A 15,809-nucleotide genomic window follows, 5' to 3' on the forward strand; every position below is an offset into this window, starting at 1 on the left:
TAACCATGCTATCAAAGCTAAGTCAATAACCATGCTATCAAAGCTAAGTCAATAACCATGCTATCAAAGCTAAGTCAATAACCATGCTATCAAAGTTAAGTCAATAACCATGCTATCAAAGCTAAGTCAATAACCATGCTATCAAAGCTAAGTCAATAACCATGCTATCAAAGCAAATGAATCCCGCTCTGGGATAATGGGGCTTTATTCATGTGCATAAAGTGTTGTCACAGATTAATCTGTGCAGTCTGCACAGGCTAGTTTCATTTAAAGTATGTCCCTTTTGGAAAATCCAGTTAACCCTTTCAGCGCTGGAACCGAATTTTGAAGGCCTTTGCAAACAGTTTGTATCCAGATGAGACGCCACAGAACGTGGCGTCTCATCAGGATCCAAACTGTTTGCTATTCTGATAGTATTCTTTGAAAAAAAATCGAAGAAAATGCTAATTTTAAAAATTCAGCAGACAACATTTTAGCAGACGACAAATTTCCCAGCATGCAAAGGGTTAACCAAAGTGTTTTACCGTATCAGATTTTGCACAGTCTCATCTCAGACAACACTTCGCTCACATGACTTTGACCACATTTTCTCAGAGTGAGGCTGATCAACTAATGTGTGTATTGCTGTCAGGTATCAGTAGCAGATGAAGGCCGTGATGTTGTGTATTGCTGTCAGGTATCAGTAGCAGATGAAGGTGTGATGTTGTGCATTGCTGTCAGGTTTCAGGCTGAACAACTAATGTGTGTATTGCTGTCAGGTTTCAGTAGCAGATGAAGGCCATGATGCTGGTGGAGGGGAGGAGTTACTGGTGGATACTGCCCTGGCAGTGTGGTGGAAGCGTACAGGGCGTCACATGGTGGCCTTGTCTAGCCTTCCAAGCACGGACAACCCAGACACACTAATCAGATATATCGCTGGGTAGACTCTAGGGTTTATTTAGTGAATATACCTTTATTATTGTCCCCTACCGGTGAAACTGGAGGGGACTTATGGTTTGCTCTCTGTGTGTCTGTCAGTCTGTCACACTTTTCTGGATCCTGCGATAACTTAAAAAGTTTTTCCATATTTTTTCATGAAACTTAAAACATGAACAGATGGCAATATGGAGATTATGCACATCAATTCATTGTGTTCCTACGTCAAGCATTGTGGTTGCTATGGCAACAAATGTAAAAAAAGAAATTACTGACAATGGTGAAGTTTCACCAGTAGGGGACCATATTGCTTGGCAATCTCTTGTTTAAGTTGTTTTGTGTTGAAATAATGGCGACACTTTAGTCTGACGTGTCCTTGGTCAATTCTATTCTGTGTGTTTTCATAGAGTTTATTTGAATGTTATGTTTTAAATATAATGCTTATTGATTCAAAAAAAGATATATCAATCATATTTCAAGCCAATGCATACTTTTGTAGGACTTTGTTCAAATATTGTTTATTATAATGATGTTTAAGCAATTCAATAATTCATTAAAAAACAAAGAACATTATAACTCAAATCATTTATATGTGAATTTACATTTAGGACAGCCAAAATATGTGTTTGATTCTTACATTAGGACTGATGAAGGCCTAGATTTTATGCAAGATGAGATAAAAAGACTACGAGGGAAGCTCTCAAAGGGCTCCAAGAATCTCAGTGTCCCGTCAGCCCTGTCCTCCTTCTATGAACGTCTCGGCAACTTGAGTCTTGCCATGATGCACCTAGAAACTGTCCTGCAGAAGACTCCTGAAGGTTTGAGTCCATTCAAGGTCATGTAGTAATCATTGGTTGCTTATGTTTTTGTTGCTGATATTATTCTTATTAACTCTCATTAAATTAGAACAACTTTAAACATCGTCTGTTAATCAAGGTGTTTTATCACCTGATCAACCTTTTTATGGATTATAGCACACATTGAAGCCTTATATTATCTGGAATGTTTTCAAAAGACATCAATTATATTTATCCCCAAGGGTCCTTTAGGCAAAAGCAGAAGCATATTGATTTTCACCTGTCAATTACATGTATCAGACAGTAGGTCTACCGAAGGTTTGTCCATAAACCATTTTGTATCGACAAGATATCTAGAAATTCTTGCACTTTGCACTGAATCATTTCAGATGGTCTGTATACCATTTCATTTCCACACGATATAATCAGGTCAGCAGTGTCTCTGGCACTTGGATTTCTATAGAATGCTAAAATTGAGTGGCTTTCTGGGCTGTCAAGTGTTGTCTTAGCTAGCCTGTGCAGTTTGCACAGGCTTATCTGGGACTTTGGAAACATATTTTATAAAATACTGTAATTACTCTAAGTTTTCGGACACTTGAAAATAATAAAAAATATTCGTGACCAAAAAAAATTTAGATACAAAACATATTTAAAAATTACAGGTGTCCGAAAATTAAGAGACAAAAATTAAGGTGTCAGAAAATTATAATTATATTGAAATAAATGCAATTAATCAATGTTTAATAATTATCTTGTGATTAACTCTTCTTTACAACTACAAATACAACTTCACAGCTTTGCTAACTCTTGACTGAAATGATATGGAATAAAAGCGTAAACACAGACAACTTTCTGCTACCTTAATAGGACAACACTGTTTCAAATGCTGTTGGGTGAATCCAATACTTTCTACCAGTATACGTGGTTATTTACCAAATTACGCCAATGGTCCATGCCCTCAGGCATGAATCTGCAGGTTTTATGACCTTAATCCCGTTGTAAAAATCCATGATCGAATTGACACTAGATAAGCGAAAACAGGGCCGAAGTCTAAAGAAAAGAGCGGTTAAATAATTTACTGTCCGAAAATTAATAGACATTAATTATGGACAAAAACCCAAATGTCCGAAAATTTAGATTCATGCAAAATAATTATTTTTGCTATAAAATAGGGTCTTTGAAAACTAAGAGTGTCCGAAAACATAGAGTAATTACGGTATCTAGACAATGTTTTTGTCCTTTTTTATGATGGTTAGTCTTCAGAGAAGGAACACCATGATCCTTAGATCAAAGGTCTTGGCAACATGAGTGTGCAGTCTTTAAAAAAATGTTGTTACAATTTTACATAATTATTGATGACTCTCCTGCATGTCGGGTAACTTACAATTTTTACAAAAGTAAGGGCACCATGTTATAGTGGATATATTTGCTGCCTAGCAACTGGGAGGTAACTGGTTTGATCCCTTCTGTGGTAGCATTCTTCAGATCTCACCTAGTAGTGGCTCTATCCAGGGAATTGCCTCAAGAGTGTTGCAATAAGCCTAAGGCTTTCAATGCATTTGATTGTAAATAAATTGGTTTAAATTACAAACATTCCTTTCTCTCTATGTCAAAAATGTCACACCATGGGGGCACATGGTTTCATAGACTTTATGAGCAAATTACTGCTTGTTTGTAAAATCAATAGCAAAGCCTTTTATCATGTCACTCAAGTGAATTATCTAGGGCTGTTTGGCCCACTTGTTGTCATTAACCCTTAAAGCGCTGGAGCTGAATTTTAAAGGCCTTTGCAAACAGTTTGGATCCAGATGAGACGCCACAGAACGTGGCGTCTCATCTGGATCCAAATTGTTTGCTATTCTGATAGTATTCTTTGAAAAAAAATCAAAGAAAATGCTAATTTTAGAAATTCAGCAGACGACATTTTAGCAGACGACAAATTACCCAGCATGCAAAGGGTTAAAATAATTTTAATTTATACCATAACACCAATATGATCATAAACATTTGTTTTGAGTAAAAAAAAATCAACACATTATTGTCCTTTTTGAGTGATAGCTGGCATGAAATGGAAAGTATCAAAGTATCAAAGTCAATACATATTTATGTAATAAATAACATACTAAAACAACTTTATCAACATTGTTGATCGATTGAAGTGTATGAGGAAGTGCATTAATGTATTACATGAATGTAGCCTTGTTGTGGGAAATTTTGGCTGAATGTATGTGCTTAAAGTTTTGTTCCAGATTAGCGGTTTGCACTGGCTAATAAGGGAGGACTCTTTCAGAATAGACTGGATTTTCATTTACAAGAGAAGTCCTTTAAAAGAAACAATCCATAAAAGCAGAAAGTGTCGTTCCTAATAAGCCTGTGTGGACTGCACAGACTTATCTGTGATGACACTTTATGCAAATGCATTAAGCCCAGTTTTCACATAATGAAGCTAAATTTATGTTATGTTTTTATCTGTAGATAAGGAAGCCAAATGGCGCCACCATAGACTGGAGCGCGCTGTCCAATATAGGCAAGCACAAGAGGAACGTCTCATGAAAATGGACCACAACTCTCACTCAGAGCTTGACTTTCCCAAGCCTATTGAGGTATGCATTCAAGCCTTGATCACGGAAAACTGGGCTTAATGTATTTCTGTTAAGTGCCATCCCAGATTAGCCTATGCAGTCTGCACATGCTTATCAGGGGAAGACACTTTTTGCTGCTATGAAATTTTTATCAACTGCACAGGCTAATCAGGGACAACACTTTACGCACATGCATGGAACTCCATTGTCCCAGATCAAGGCCCAGTAATAAATGCTGTAAAATTAATTGTAACACTGTTGTTTTTGGAAAGTAATAGTTGCTGTTTCAAAGAAAGCAATCTCAGTATTCTTGCATTCATGCAAATGGGAAAACTATTATAAAGAACTATGTACACACATGTTTTTGAACAAAAATCAACATGAATACTGTTTCAGTTGACCATTTTGCTGTGTTGTTGTTGATTTTAATAGCATTCCTTTTAGTAAAAGTAACACTGGTTTATTATTATTATTGTAAAATTGTAAAAGTGTTTTCAGTTTCACATGTTATAGTTGTTTTAGTACACATATTGAATGAAATAAATACATCAAAATATTTGTTTGGGCCTAAATGGGTTAAAACAGTTCTTTTGGTCTGCCCAGAGGGTAAAAATAAAAACAAAGTGGAATTTCAGGTCTGTCAGCTCAAGATTGAGATAAGTTCATACTACAAAATGAAACTTCATTTAATAACATTTCTCCTTCAGCGCATTAATATGTCAGTTTATCCATAAGAAGAAGTAGAATAATGAATTAGATAATAGCTAAAATACTGGTGCCTGGTACAATTTATTATATTCACACCACATTGTTGAAAATAAATGTAACCGTTAGTATTGAATGGCACAAAGGTCAGTCATGTAATATCATTTACTGTCTAGAATGAAAAAATAAAAGCACAGAAAAAATACAATTTTCAACCTAAAATGAATCTTCTCTTACTTTAATGTGAAGGCAAGAAAAGAACTGTAATGTTTGCTTTAAATGAAGTTATATGGTTTGAGTTGCTATAGATACCGGTATTAAAGACATTTTCCGTTTCATGAATGGGCCATATAGTTGGCAAAAATATTTTTACCATTTTCAGCATACCATACATCGCTTTGAGTAAGTATTCTCTTAATTTGGATTGAAAACAGCTTTAAATGGTTAAGAAGACATTTGACTGCAATAATTTAATCTATTTACAAATATACTCTGTATCTTCTCTTTCATTAATTTGCAACCTTACCCAGTTTCATTGTCAAAAGCTTTCTCCTAGATCAGCGGGTAATTATTCAACCTGTGAATCTGACTTATTTGTGTATGATAGACATTTGTGAAGCTATTTTGTTTTTAAAGGTGGACAGGGTGTCCTGCTGCAAGCGGTGTTTAAGCTATTTACAAATAAACTCTGTATCTTCTCTTTCATTAATTTGCAACCTGACCCAGTTTCATTGTCAAAAGCTTTCTCCTAGATCAGCGGGTAATTATTCGACCTGTGAATCTGACTTATTTTTGTATGATAGACATTTGTGAAGCTATTTTGTTTTTAAAGGTGGACAGGGTGTCCTGCTGCAAGCTGTCCTATGTGGACTTCTTCCACAAGTATGCAGTGACCAGCACACCTGTGATCATCACTGGCCTGTCTGTCACAAGGGAGCCATGGACCTTGGAGCATATAGCACAAGTTGCAGGTAAAGTGGTGTAGGCTTTTTATGCCCCCGGTAGGGTGGCATATAGCAGTTGAACTGTCTGTCAGTCAGTCAGTCATTCTGTCTGTCCATCCGAAAACTTTAATGGCCATAACTTTTTCAATATTGAACATAGCAACTTGAGATTTGGCATGCATGTGCATCTCATGGAGCTGCACATTTTGATTGGTTAAAGGTGAAGGTCAAGGCCATCCTTCAAGGTCAAGTGTCAAATATATGGCGTCTGTCCATCTGTCAGAAAAATTTAACATTGGCCATAACTTTTTCAATATTGAAGATAGCAACTTGATATTTGGCATGCATGTGTATATCATGGAGCTGAACATTTTGAGGGGTGAAAGGTCAAGGTATAATGTAAAATATATGGCGTCTGTCCGTCCGTCCAAAAACTTTAACATTGGTCAGAACTTTTTCAATATTGAAAATAACAACTTGATATTTGGCATGCACGTGTATCTCGTGGAGCTGCACATTTTGAGTGGTGGAAGGTCAAGGTCATCCTTCAAGGTCAAATGTAAAATATATGGCGTCTGTCTGTCTGAAAACTTAACCATTGGCCATAACTTTTTTGATGTTGAAGAAAGCAACTTGATATTTGACATGCATGTGTATGTAAGGTCAAATAAATGGCTTCAAAGCGGCGCAGTAGGGGGCATTGTGTTTCTGACAAACACATCTCTTGTTTTATAAGAAGTTTAGCACAATTTTTAGATCTGAGTCAGTATTGATGATATTCACAAAAAATAAAACCAAAACTGAGGGCCCTATGACAATACAGTGACCAGCCAGGAAGTCTTCAGCTGAGGTCCGTATACAGTTTTGGGCTGCCAGGCCGGTGACTATTGCATGAGCCTTGTCTGGGTAAACTGGACATAATGTTCTCAATGCACATGAGTTAAGCTGCATTTTCTCAGACCGAGACTCAAATCATTTCCTGATGTAGGCTCTCTTATAATGTACCAGACATTGTCTGATGTAGGCTCTCTTATAATGTACTAGACATTTTCTGATGTAGGCTCTCTTATAATGTACCAGACATTGTCTGATGTAGGCTCTCTTATAATGTACTAGACATTGTCTGATGTAGGCTCTCTTATAATGTACTAGACATTGTCTGATGTAGGCTCTCTTATAATGTACCAGACATTGTCTGATGTAGGCTCTCTTATAATGTATCAGACATTTTCTGATGTAGGCTCTCTTATAATGTACCAGACATTGTCTGATGTAGGCTCTCTTATAATGTACCGGACATTTTCTGATGTAGGCTCTCTTATAATGTACCAGACATTGTCTGATGTAGGCTCTCTTTTAATGTACCAGACATTTTCTGATGTAGGCTCTCTTATAATTTACCAGACATTGTCTGATGTAGGCTCTCTTATAATGTACTAGACATTGTCTGATGTAGTCTCTCTTATAATGTACCAGACATTGTCTGATGTAGGCTCTCTTATAATGTACTAGACATTGTCTGATGTAGGCTCTCTTATAATGTACCAGACATTTTCTGATGTAGGCTCTCTTAAAATGTACCACACATTTTCTGATGTAGGCTTTCTTAAAATGTACCAGACATTGTCTGATGTAGGCTCTCGTATAATGTACCAGATATTTTCTGATGTAGGCTCTCTTATAATGTACCAGACATTTTCTGATGTAGGCTCTCTTATAATGTACCAGACATTGTTTTATGTAGGCTCTCTTATAATGTACCAGACATTTTCTGATGTAGGCTCTCTTATAATGTACCAGACATTGTCTGATGTAGGCTCTCTTATAATGTACTAGACATTTTCTGATGTAGGCTCTCTTATAATGTACCAGACATTAAATGATGTAGGCTCTCTTATAATGTAACAGACATTTTCACCCTGTCTTTCAACCAGTACATAACAATTTTATCAGCACTGACACAAATTGACAAAATTGTAAAACTCAATAGAATTTCTTATCCCGAACATATTCAGATTCTGAAATATTTCATAAGCCTTATTAATAGTTCTAAGTAATATTTGAAACATTTCATTTTTATACAGTTTAAAGCAATAGCCAGTGTCAATACCGAAAGACAATATAGCACTACGGCACAGTGCAACCAAGCTGTATGTAACCAGGGGTGGAATGTCATTCATCAATTTTGTGTTTGCGCTTTCCATAGTAAGCAAACGCTGTGCATGTAAGAAAGTGGGACTGGTCCATATACTCTTCATTGCTTCTATTGTATTTTCTGGACTTAAACCGCTCGTATAGATAAAGAAGTGGGACTGGTCCATATACTCTTCATTGCTTCTATTGTATTTTCTGGACTTAAACCGCTCGTATAGATAAAGAAGTGGGACTGGTCCATATACTCTTCATTGCTTCTATTGTATTTTCTGGACTTAAACCGCTCGTATAGATAAAGAAGTGGGACTGGTCCATATACTCTTCATTGCTTCTATTGTATTTTCTGGACTTAAACCGCTCGTATAGATAAAGAAGTGGGACTGGTCCATATACTCTTCATTGCTTCTATTGTATTTTCTGGACTTAAACCGCTCGTATAGATAAAGAAGTGGGACTGGTCCATATACTCTTCATTGCTTCTATTGTATTTTCTGGACTTAAACCGCTCGTATAGATAAAGAAGTGGGACTGGTCCATATACTCTTCATTGCTTCTATTGTATTTTCTGGACTTAAACCGCTCGTATAGATAAAGAAGTGGGACTGGTCCATATACTCATCATTGCTTCTATTGTATTTTCTGGACTTAAACCGCTCGTATAGATAAAGAAGTGGGACTGGTCCATATACTCTTCATTGCTTCTATTGTATTTTCTGGACTTAAACCGCTCGTATAGATAAAGAAGTGGGACTGGTCCATATACTCTTCATTGCTTCTATTGTATTTTCTGGACTTAAACCGCTCGTATAGATAAAGAAGTGGGACTGGTCCATATACTCTTCATTGCTTCTATTGTATTTTCTGGACTTAAACCGCTCGTATAGATAAAGAAGTGGGACTGGTCCATATACTCTTCATTGCTTCTATTGTATTTTCTGGACTTAAACCGCTCGTATAGATAAAGAAGTGGGACTGGTCCATATACTCTTCATTGCTTCTATTGTATTTTCTGGACTTGGACTGCTCGTATAGATAAAGAAGTGGGACTGGTCCATATACTCTTCATTGCTTCTATTGTATTTTCTGGACTTAAACCGCTTGTATAGATAAAGAAGTGGGACTGGTCCATATACTCTTCATTGCTTCTATTGTATTTTCTGGACTTAAACCGCTCGTATAGTTAAAGAAGTGGGACTGGTCCATATACTCTTCATTGCTTCTATTGTATTTTCTGGATTTAAACCGCTCGTATAGATAAAGAAGTGGGACTGGTCCATATACTCTTCATTTCTTCTATTGTATTTTCTGGACTTAAACCGCTCGTATAGATAAAGAAGTGGGACTGGTCCATATACTCTTCATTGCTTCTATTGTATTTTCTGGACTTAAACCGCTCGTATAGATAAAGAAGTGGGACTGGTCCATATACTCTTCATTGCTTCTATTGTATTTTCTGGACTTAAACCGCTCGTATAGATAAAGAAGGACTTAAACCGCTCGTATAGATAAAGAAGGAACCGCTCGTATAGATAAAGAAGGACTTAAACCGCTCGTATAGATAAAGAAGGAACCGCTCGTATAGATAAAGAAGGACACATTTGTGAAAGGTACAATAGTCATAGTCAGCAATGAATTATTTTTTATATTACTTTTATTAGGTAAATACCCTTTGTGGTTTTTGGGTGTGAGGTTTATTTATAACAATTAAGCATAGAGGAAGTGTAATTATTAAAACATTTTCAGTAGACAATCATAGATCAAGTTACTTTTCTGTATATTCAAGTTCCTTTTACCCAAGATTTTGAATTAAACTGGTTCGATAATGCAGCCATTTGCTTATATTTGCTTTTAAATAAAAACACAGAATAGGTGAACGCTATTCTTTCTTATGCTCATTTAACAACTATCAACCAGTCAATAAAAATGTTTGAAAATAATGCTGCAAAGAAATTTGGGGAGTTAGTGAGATTTTATTCTGTATTGGAAAATGTAAATAATGTCATTTACTAAAATAAATAAATTGATTTAAAGGATTATCAAAACATGTTACTCTTAGTGAGCTGTATGCTTGGTGGATTGCCATCGTTATTTCTAAAAGTATAACAGTTGTGACAAATATTCTTCCATGATATTGTTAATATTGAAGCAAACATAGTGTTTCATTATAGAAACCATGTTTAAATGCAATCTGAAACGTATTTTGAACATCGCCTTTTATTATGCCCCTGGATCTAAAGATCGGGGGCATATTGTTTTTGGCCTGTCTCTCTGTCATTCATTCATTCATTGTGTGTGTTCCAAAACTTTCACCTTGGTTAAAGTTTTGCAATAACTTTTGCATGATTGAAGATAGCAACTTGATATTTGGCATGCATGTGTATCTCATGGAGCTGCCCATTTTGAGTGGTCAAAGGTCAAGGTCATCCTTCAAGGTCAAAGGTCAAATATATGGCTTCAAAGCGGGGCAATAGAGGCATTGTGTTTGTGACAAACACATCTCTTGTTTTGTTGAGGTTAGCAATTGTGTCTTTGGATAAACGGGACAGTAAGCATCTTACAATTGGCATTTCCTTTGTACTTGTATGCACGATTATTTGCTATATCATGTGAGCCTGGCTCGGGGAAAACGGGGTTTAATGCATGTGCTTCAAGTGTTGTCTCTGTCTGCACAGGCTAATCAGGGACGACACTTTCCGTCTAAACTGGATTTTCACTAACAAGAGTCTGCCTTTAAACAAAAAATACGATAAAAGTGGAAAGTGTTGTCCCAGATTAGCTTTTGCACAATGTATTAAGCTTGGTTTCCCCAAGGCAAGGTCCATATGCAACATCATAACTTGCAACTCTTTCATCGATTCCATTACAGGAAACTGTAAGGTGACCTTGAAGACGCCGGTGAAGGAGTCAGTAAAGTGGGCACGTCTGGAGGACAGCGAGACCATGATTGTCAGGGAGTTCATTGACCGTATCCATGACAAAAAAGAGGATGCCAAGCCTCTGTACATTTTTGATTGGTCGTTGCCTATCCATTGTCCAGACTTGGCAAAGGGGCTAACGATTCCAAAGTATTTTGCAGGTAAGTTGTGTGTTGGACTAGGTATTATAGTGGTTGATGTTAACTGCACATTGATATTGTTTATCTATCGTTAAAGTATAGCAACAATGTCATTTTTCTTGTTGCTATTGCTGGTACACACATAAAGTTAATGATGTGACATCTCATAACATTTCAACATTTTTCAGTCAGTACAATTTATTGATTTTGTAAAAACAATTCCATATATTCAACTTGGAAGTATTAATCACCTGACCACAACCTGCTCATGGTGAGCTTTTGTGATCTCTTTTTTCAACTTGGGGTTGTCAACATTTACATTGTTAACACTCCAATTATTTGTCAAATCATTTGCGATAATGATATCTTGGCTGCATTTTGAAAATGGTTTCGCTTCCTTTAAAATCATGACCGCTGTGGTCCAGTTGTCCTTATATTGCTTTAATTTCCACGTTTATTGGCCAATCTTATTAAAACTTGGTAAGACATTTGTCCTGATGAAATCTCGGCTGAGGTCGAAACTGGATCATGTGATCCAGTAATTAGTTACTAAATCATTATTTTTTAAGTATCTTTGTACTCTAGAAGTAACTTTTTTAGTCAAATCTTCATGAACCTCGGTCAGACCATTTGTTCTTATCCCCACGCTTTTTGAAAAAAAGGTGGGGATATTGTGGTTATCTCCGCCGTCCGTCCGTCCGTCTGTCTGTCTGTCTGTCTGTCTGTCCGTCCGTCCTGGCCACTATCTCCTCCTACACTAAAAGCACTAGAACCTTGAAACTTACACACATGGTAGCTATGAGCATATGTGCGACCCTGCACTATTTGGAATTTTGATCTGACCCCTGGGTCAAAAGTTATAGCGGTTGGGGTGGGGCCGCGTCAGAAATTATCACTCATTTTTTTAGGTTATTTTACATTTACTTCTTTATTTCTACACCGATTCACTTCAAATTGATACTGGACCTCTCTTATGACAATACGGTCAATCTCAACCATGCATGGCCCCATTCCCAACCCTGGGGCGCCCCGCCCACATAGGCCACACCCACCAAAAATTTCCATTTACTATAATTTTTTCATTTCTACACGGATTCACTTCAAATTGATACTGAACTTTTGTTATGACATTAGGGTCAATCTCAACTATGCATGGCCCCAATCCCAACCCTGGGGCGCCCGCCCACATAGGCCACACCCACCAAAAAATTCCATTTACTATAATTTTTTCATTTCTACACGGATTCACTTCAAATTGATACTGAACTTCTCTTATGACATTAGGGTCAATCTCAACTATGCATGGCCCCATAAGCAACCCTGGGGCCCCGCCCACATAGACCACACCCACCCAAAATTGCCTTTACTATAATTTCTTCATTTCTACACCGATTCACTTCAAATTGATATTGAACTTCGTTTATGACAATACAGTCAATCTCAACTGTGCATGGCCCCATTACCAACCCTGGGGCGCCCCGCCCACATAGACCACACCCACCCAAAATTGCCTTTTACTATAATTTCTTCATTTCTACACCGATTCACTTCAAATTGATACTGAACCTCTCTTATGACAATACGGTCAATCTCAACTATGCATGGCCCCATTACCAACCCTGGGGCCCCGCCCACATAGACCACACCCACCCAAAATTGCCTTTTACTATAATTTCTTCATTTCTACACCGATTCACTTCAAATTGATACTGAACCTCTCTTATGACAATACGGTCAATCTCAACTATGCATGGCCCCATTACCAACCCTGGGGCCCCGCCCACATAGACCACACCCGCCCAAAATTGCCTTTTACTATAATTTCTTCATTTCTACACCGATTCACTTCAAATTGATACTGAACTTCTCTTATGACAATACGGTCAATCTCAACTATGCATGGCACAATTACCGACCCTGGGGCGCCCTGCCCACATATGTCACACCCACCCAAAATTGCCTTTTACTATAACTTCTTCATTTCTACACCAATTCACTTCTAATTGACGATGAACTTCTCTTATGACAATACGGTCAATCTCAGCTATGCATGGCCCCATTACCAACCCTGGGGCACACCTAGGTCAAACATTCGGCGTGGGGATACGCGTCGGCCTCTGCCGCGCCATTTCTAGTAATGATATTGTGGTTTAAAAATAAAAATGGGTAGAAAATTTAAATATTTATGTTTCATAAAGTACTTTCATTATTTTGAACTCCGCCTTGTAAGAATAGTTAAGTTCCTTAGTATCTCAGATGAGCGCCTTAGGGCCCATGACCCTCCTGTTGAGATTAAGAAAGGGTTCTAGAATGCCCAAAGGCCCATTTTAATATCTATGTGCAATACAGCAATACTATTATCTATTTGTAAGTACACTTCAGGGGACAAAAATATTTATAAATTGCACTCGTCCTGCAGGACAAGTGCATTAAAATTTTAACTCGTCCTGCAAACACATGCACTTGTCCTTCAAATATGTGTGAAAGAAAGATTGCAAAGGACTGATATGACTTACAATGTTTCCTATATCACTGCTAAAATGCTGCTTACTTAGTTATTCATGCCAGCTGATCACAGAAGAAATGTTAACTTACTTTATTTATGAGGAACACAAAATAAATAAATGAAGACAAATTTGTTTTTTCCTTTTTCTAATGCTTGCGTGCTTTCCATTTTGGATGGTTGAACATCGCTCCTGCCCCCTTTAAAGAACGCTCGTATGTCAGACATTTTTCAGATGAAATTCAGACTGGTTTAAAACCGTACTTTGCAGTAAAATAATTCTTTTAAAAAATCAATACTTACAGTGAATGAAGTCAGATGGTTCCCTGTCAACATGGACGCGAATAGTTTACACCAAAAAGCCAATATTTACTCGGGACACAGTCTCGCATAACAACGCGCACCTACTGTATGAAATTTACAATTACGATTTCCTGTTCATTCGCGTTCTACTTTCGGAATAGATATGCTTTAAGAAATGATTTGATTTAATGAAAAAGAGTCTTACTGGTCAGAAAATACATATTTTAACATCAGTTTTTTTTCACTCGTCCTGTAGAACAAGAGCTTTAGGGAAATTCACTCTTCCTTTCAAGATTTAACTCGTCAATACGAGCGGACGAGTGGAATTTTTGTCCCCTGCACTTGTACATTATAATATACATTTTTCAAATTATTATATAGATAATTCTGTTAGTGTTGAATACATTTCAGTTAATTTAGAGAGGCTTAGAAAACCTAATGGACCAGTCTTTGTAATTGGTTCAGGTTTTTGCACTGGGCAAATAAACTCATCTGTATTCAACACTTACCTGGTATTCTGTTTAACCCATAATTTGGAATGTCAACAAAAGAAAATGGCTGAAAATAACACTTAAACCTGAAATGACTTCAAAGAAATAAACAAAATGAAGTCACTATAGTATGAGTCTTTGGTAATATAACATATAGTTGTAATGAAAAATGGTTTGTCTAAAAATGTCAATTTTTTAGCTCACCTGATTGCTCAGGTGAGCTTTTGTGACCAGTCTTTGTCCGTCATCCTTCCGTCCGTCCGTCCGTCCACATTTGTTCATAAACACTCTAGAAGCCACATTTCTTGTCCGATCTTCATGAAACTTAGTCAGAAACTTCGTCCCAATGAACTCTCGGTCGAGTTTGAAACTGGGTCGTGCCGGATCAAAAACTAGGTCACTAGGTCAAAAATAGGAAAAAACTTGTAAACACTGTAGAAGTCACATTTCATGCCCAATCTTCATGTAACTTTGTCAAAATGTTTGTCTTAATGATATGTTGGTTGAGTTCAAAAGTGGTTCTGGTCCGTTGAAAAACATGGGCGCCAGTGGGCGGGGCAGTTTTCCTTATTTGGCTATAGAGAAACCTTGTAAACACTAGAAGTCACAATTTTTGCCCAATCATCATGAAAGTTGGTCAAAACATTGGTTTTATTGATTCCTCGGCCGAGTTCAAAAATGGTCCAGATCGGTGAAAAAACATGGCCGCCAGTGGGCGGGGCATTTTTCTCTATATGTATATAGTGAAAACATGTCAACACTCTAGAAGTCACATTTTTGTCCCAATTTTCATGAAATTTGGTCAGAACATTTGTTTTCTTGAAATGAGAGTTGAGTTCGAAAATGGTTCCGGTCCGTTGAAAAACTGGTTGCCAGGGGGACGGGCAGTTTTCCTTATATTTATATAGTAAAAAGGCTTGTAAACAATCATGAATTAAAGTAACACTACTACTCAAAATCAACAAAAATTTCGTACAATATTTCGTAAAATAAAGCTAAACAATTAAAAATCATTGTTCCTTATGGCAATTGCCGAAATTTCAACCCCAGATGTGGTCTGGTAAAATAGTTGTTTGTGGATACAAAATGCTCGTTTTTATTATGGTTTTAACATGGTACCATTTTAGTATTTGTGTGTTGCATGAATATATATATATATATATATATATATATATTCGCGGAAAATTAGCATGGAATTTATGGTGGTAAAATAAATAAAAACGAGCATTTTGTATCTACACAAATCTATGTAATCATACAAAATCTAGCGTTGAAATTGAGGCTATTGCTATAAGGAACACTGATTGTTTAGGTGTAAACTTTATTTTACGAAATACTTAACGAATTTTTCGTTGATTTT

General features: G+C 36.9%; 2 protein-coding genes across 7 annotated transcripts in view; one reads left to right on the top strand and one right to left on the bottom strand.

Moving 5' to 3' along the window:
- LOC127866716 (protein lin-54 homolog) overlaps nt 1–15,809 on the bottom strand; it is a 138,135-nt gene that overhangs the window by 40,966 nt on the left and 81,360 nt on the right. The gene's annotated exons all lie outside the window — the stretch shown is intronic.
- LOC127866718 (lysine-specific demethylase 8-like) overlaps nt 1–15,809 on the top strand; it is a 32,130-nt gene that overhangs the window by 5,203 nt on the left and 11,118 nt on the right. For 5 of the 6 annotated variants that reach the window (XM_052407469.1, XM_052407467.1, XM_052407471.1 and 2 more), the window contains 5 exons: nt 759–919; nt 1,558–1,733; nt 4,188–4,315; nt 5,832–5,970; nt 10,964–11,173. In XM_052407469.1, the coding sequence (XP_052263429.1) occupies nt 759–919; nt 1,558–1,733; nt 4,188–4,315; nt 5,832–5,970; nt 10,964–11,173 (814 nt within the window). Of the gene's footprint in view, nt 1–756; nt 920–1,557; nt 1,734–4,187; nt 4,316–5,831; nt 5,971–10,963; nt 11,174–15,809 lie in introns of all 6 variants that reach the window. The other variant, XM_052407473.1, reaches the window with a different exon arrangement.

The sequence above is a fragment of the Dreissena polymorpha genome, chromosome 2 (assembly GCF_020536995.1).
Source record: "Dreissena polymorpha isolate Duluth1 chromosome 2, UMN_Dpol_1.0, whole genome shotgun sequence".
In the NCBI taxonomy this organism is placed as follows: domain Eukaryota; kingdom Metazoa; phylum Mollusca; class Bivalvia; order Myida; family Dreissenidae; genus Dreissena; species Dreissena polymorpha.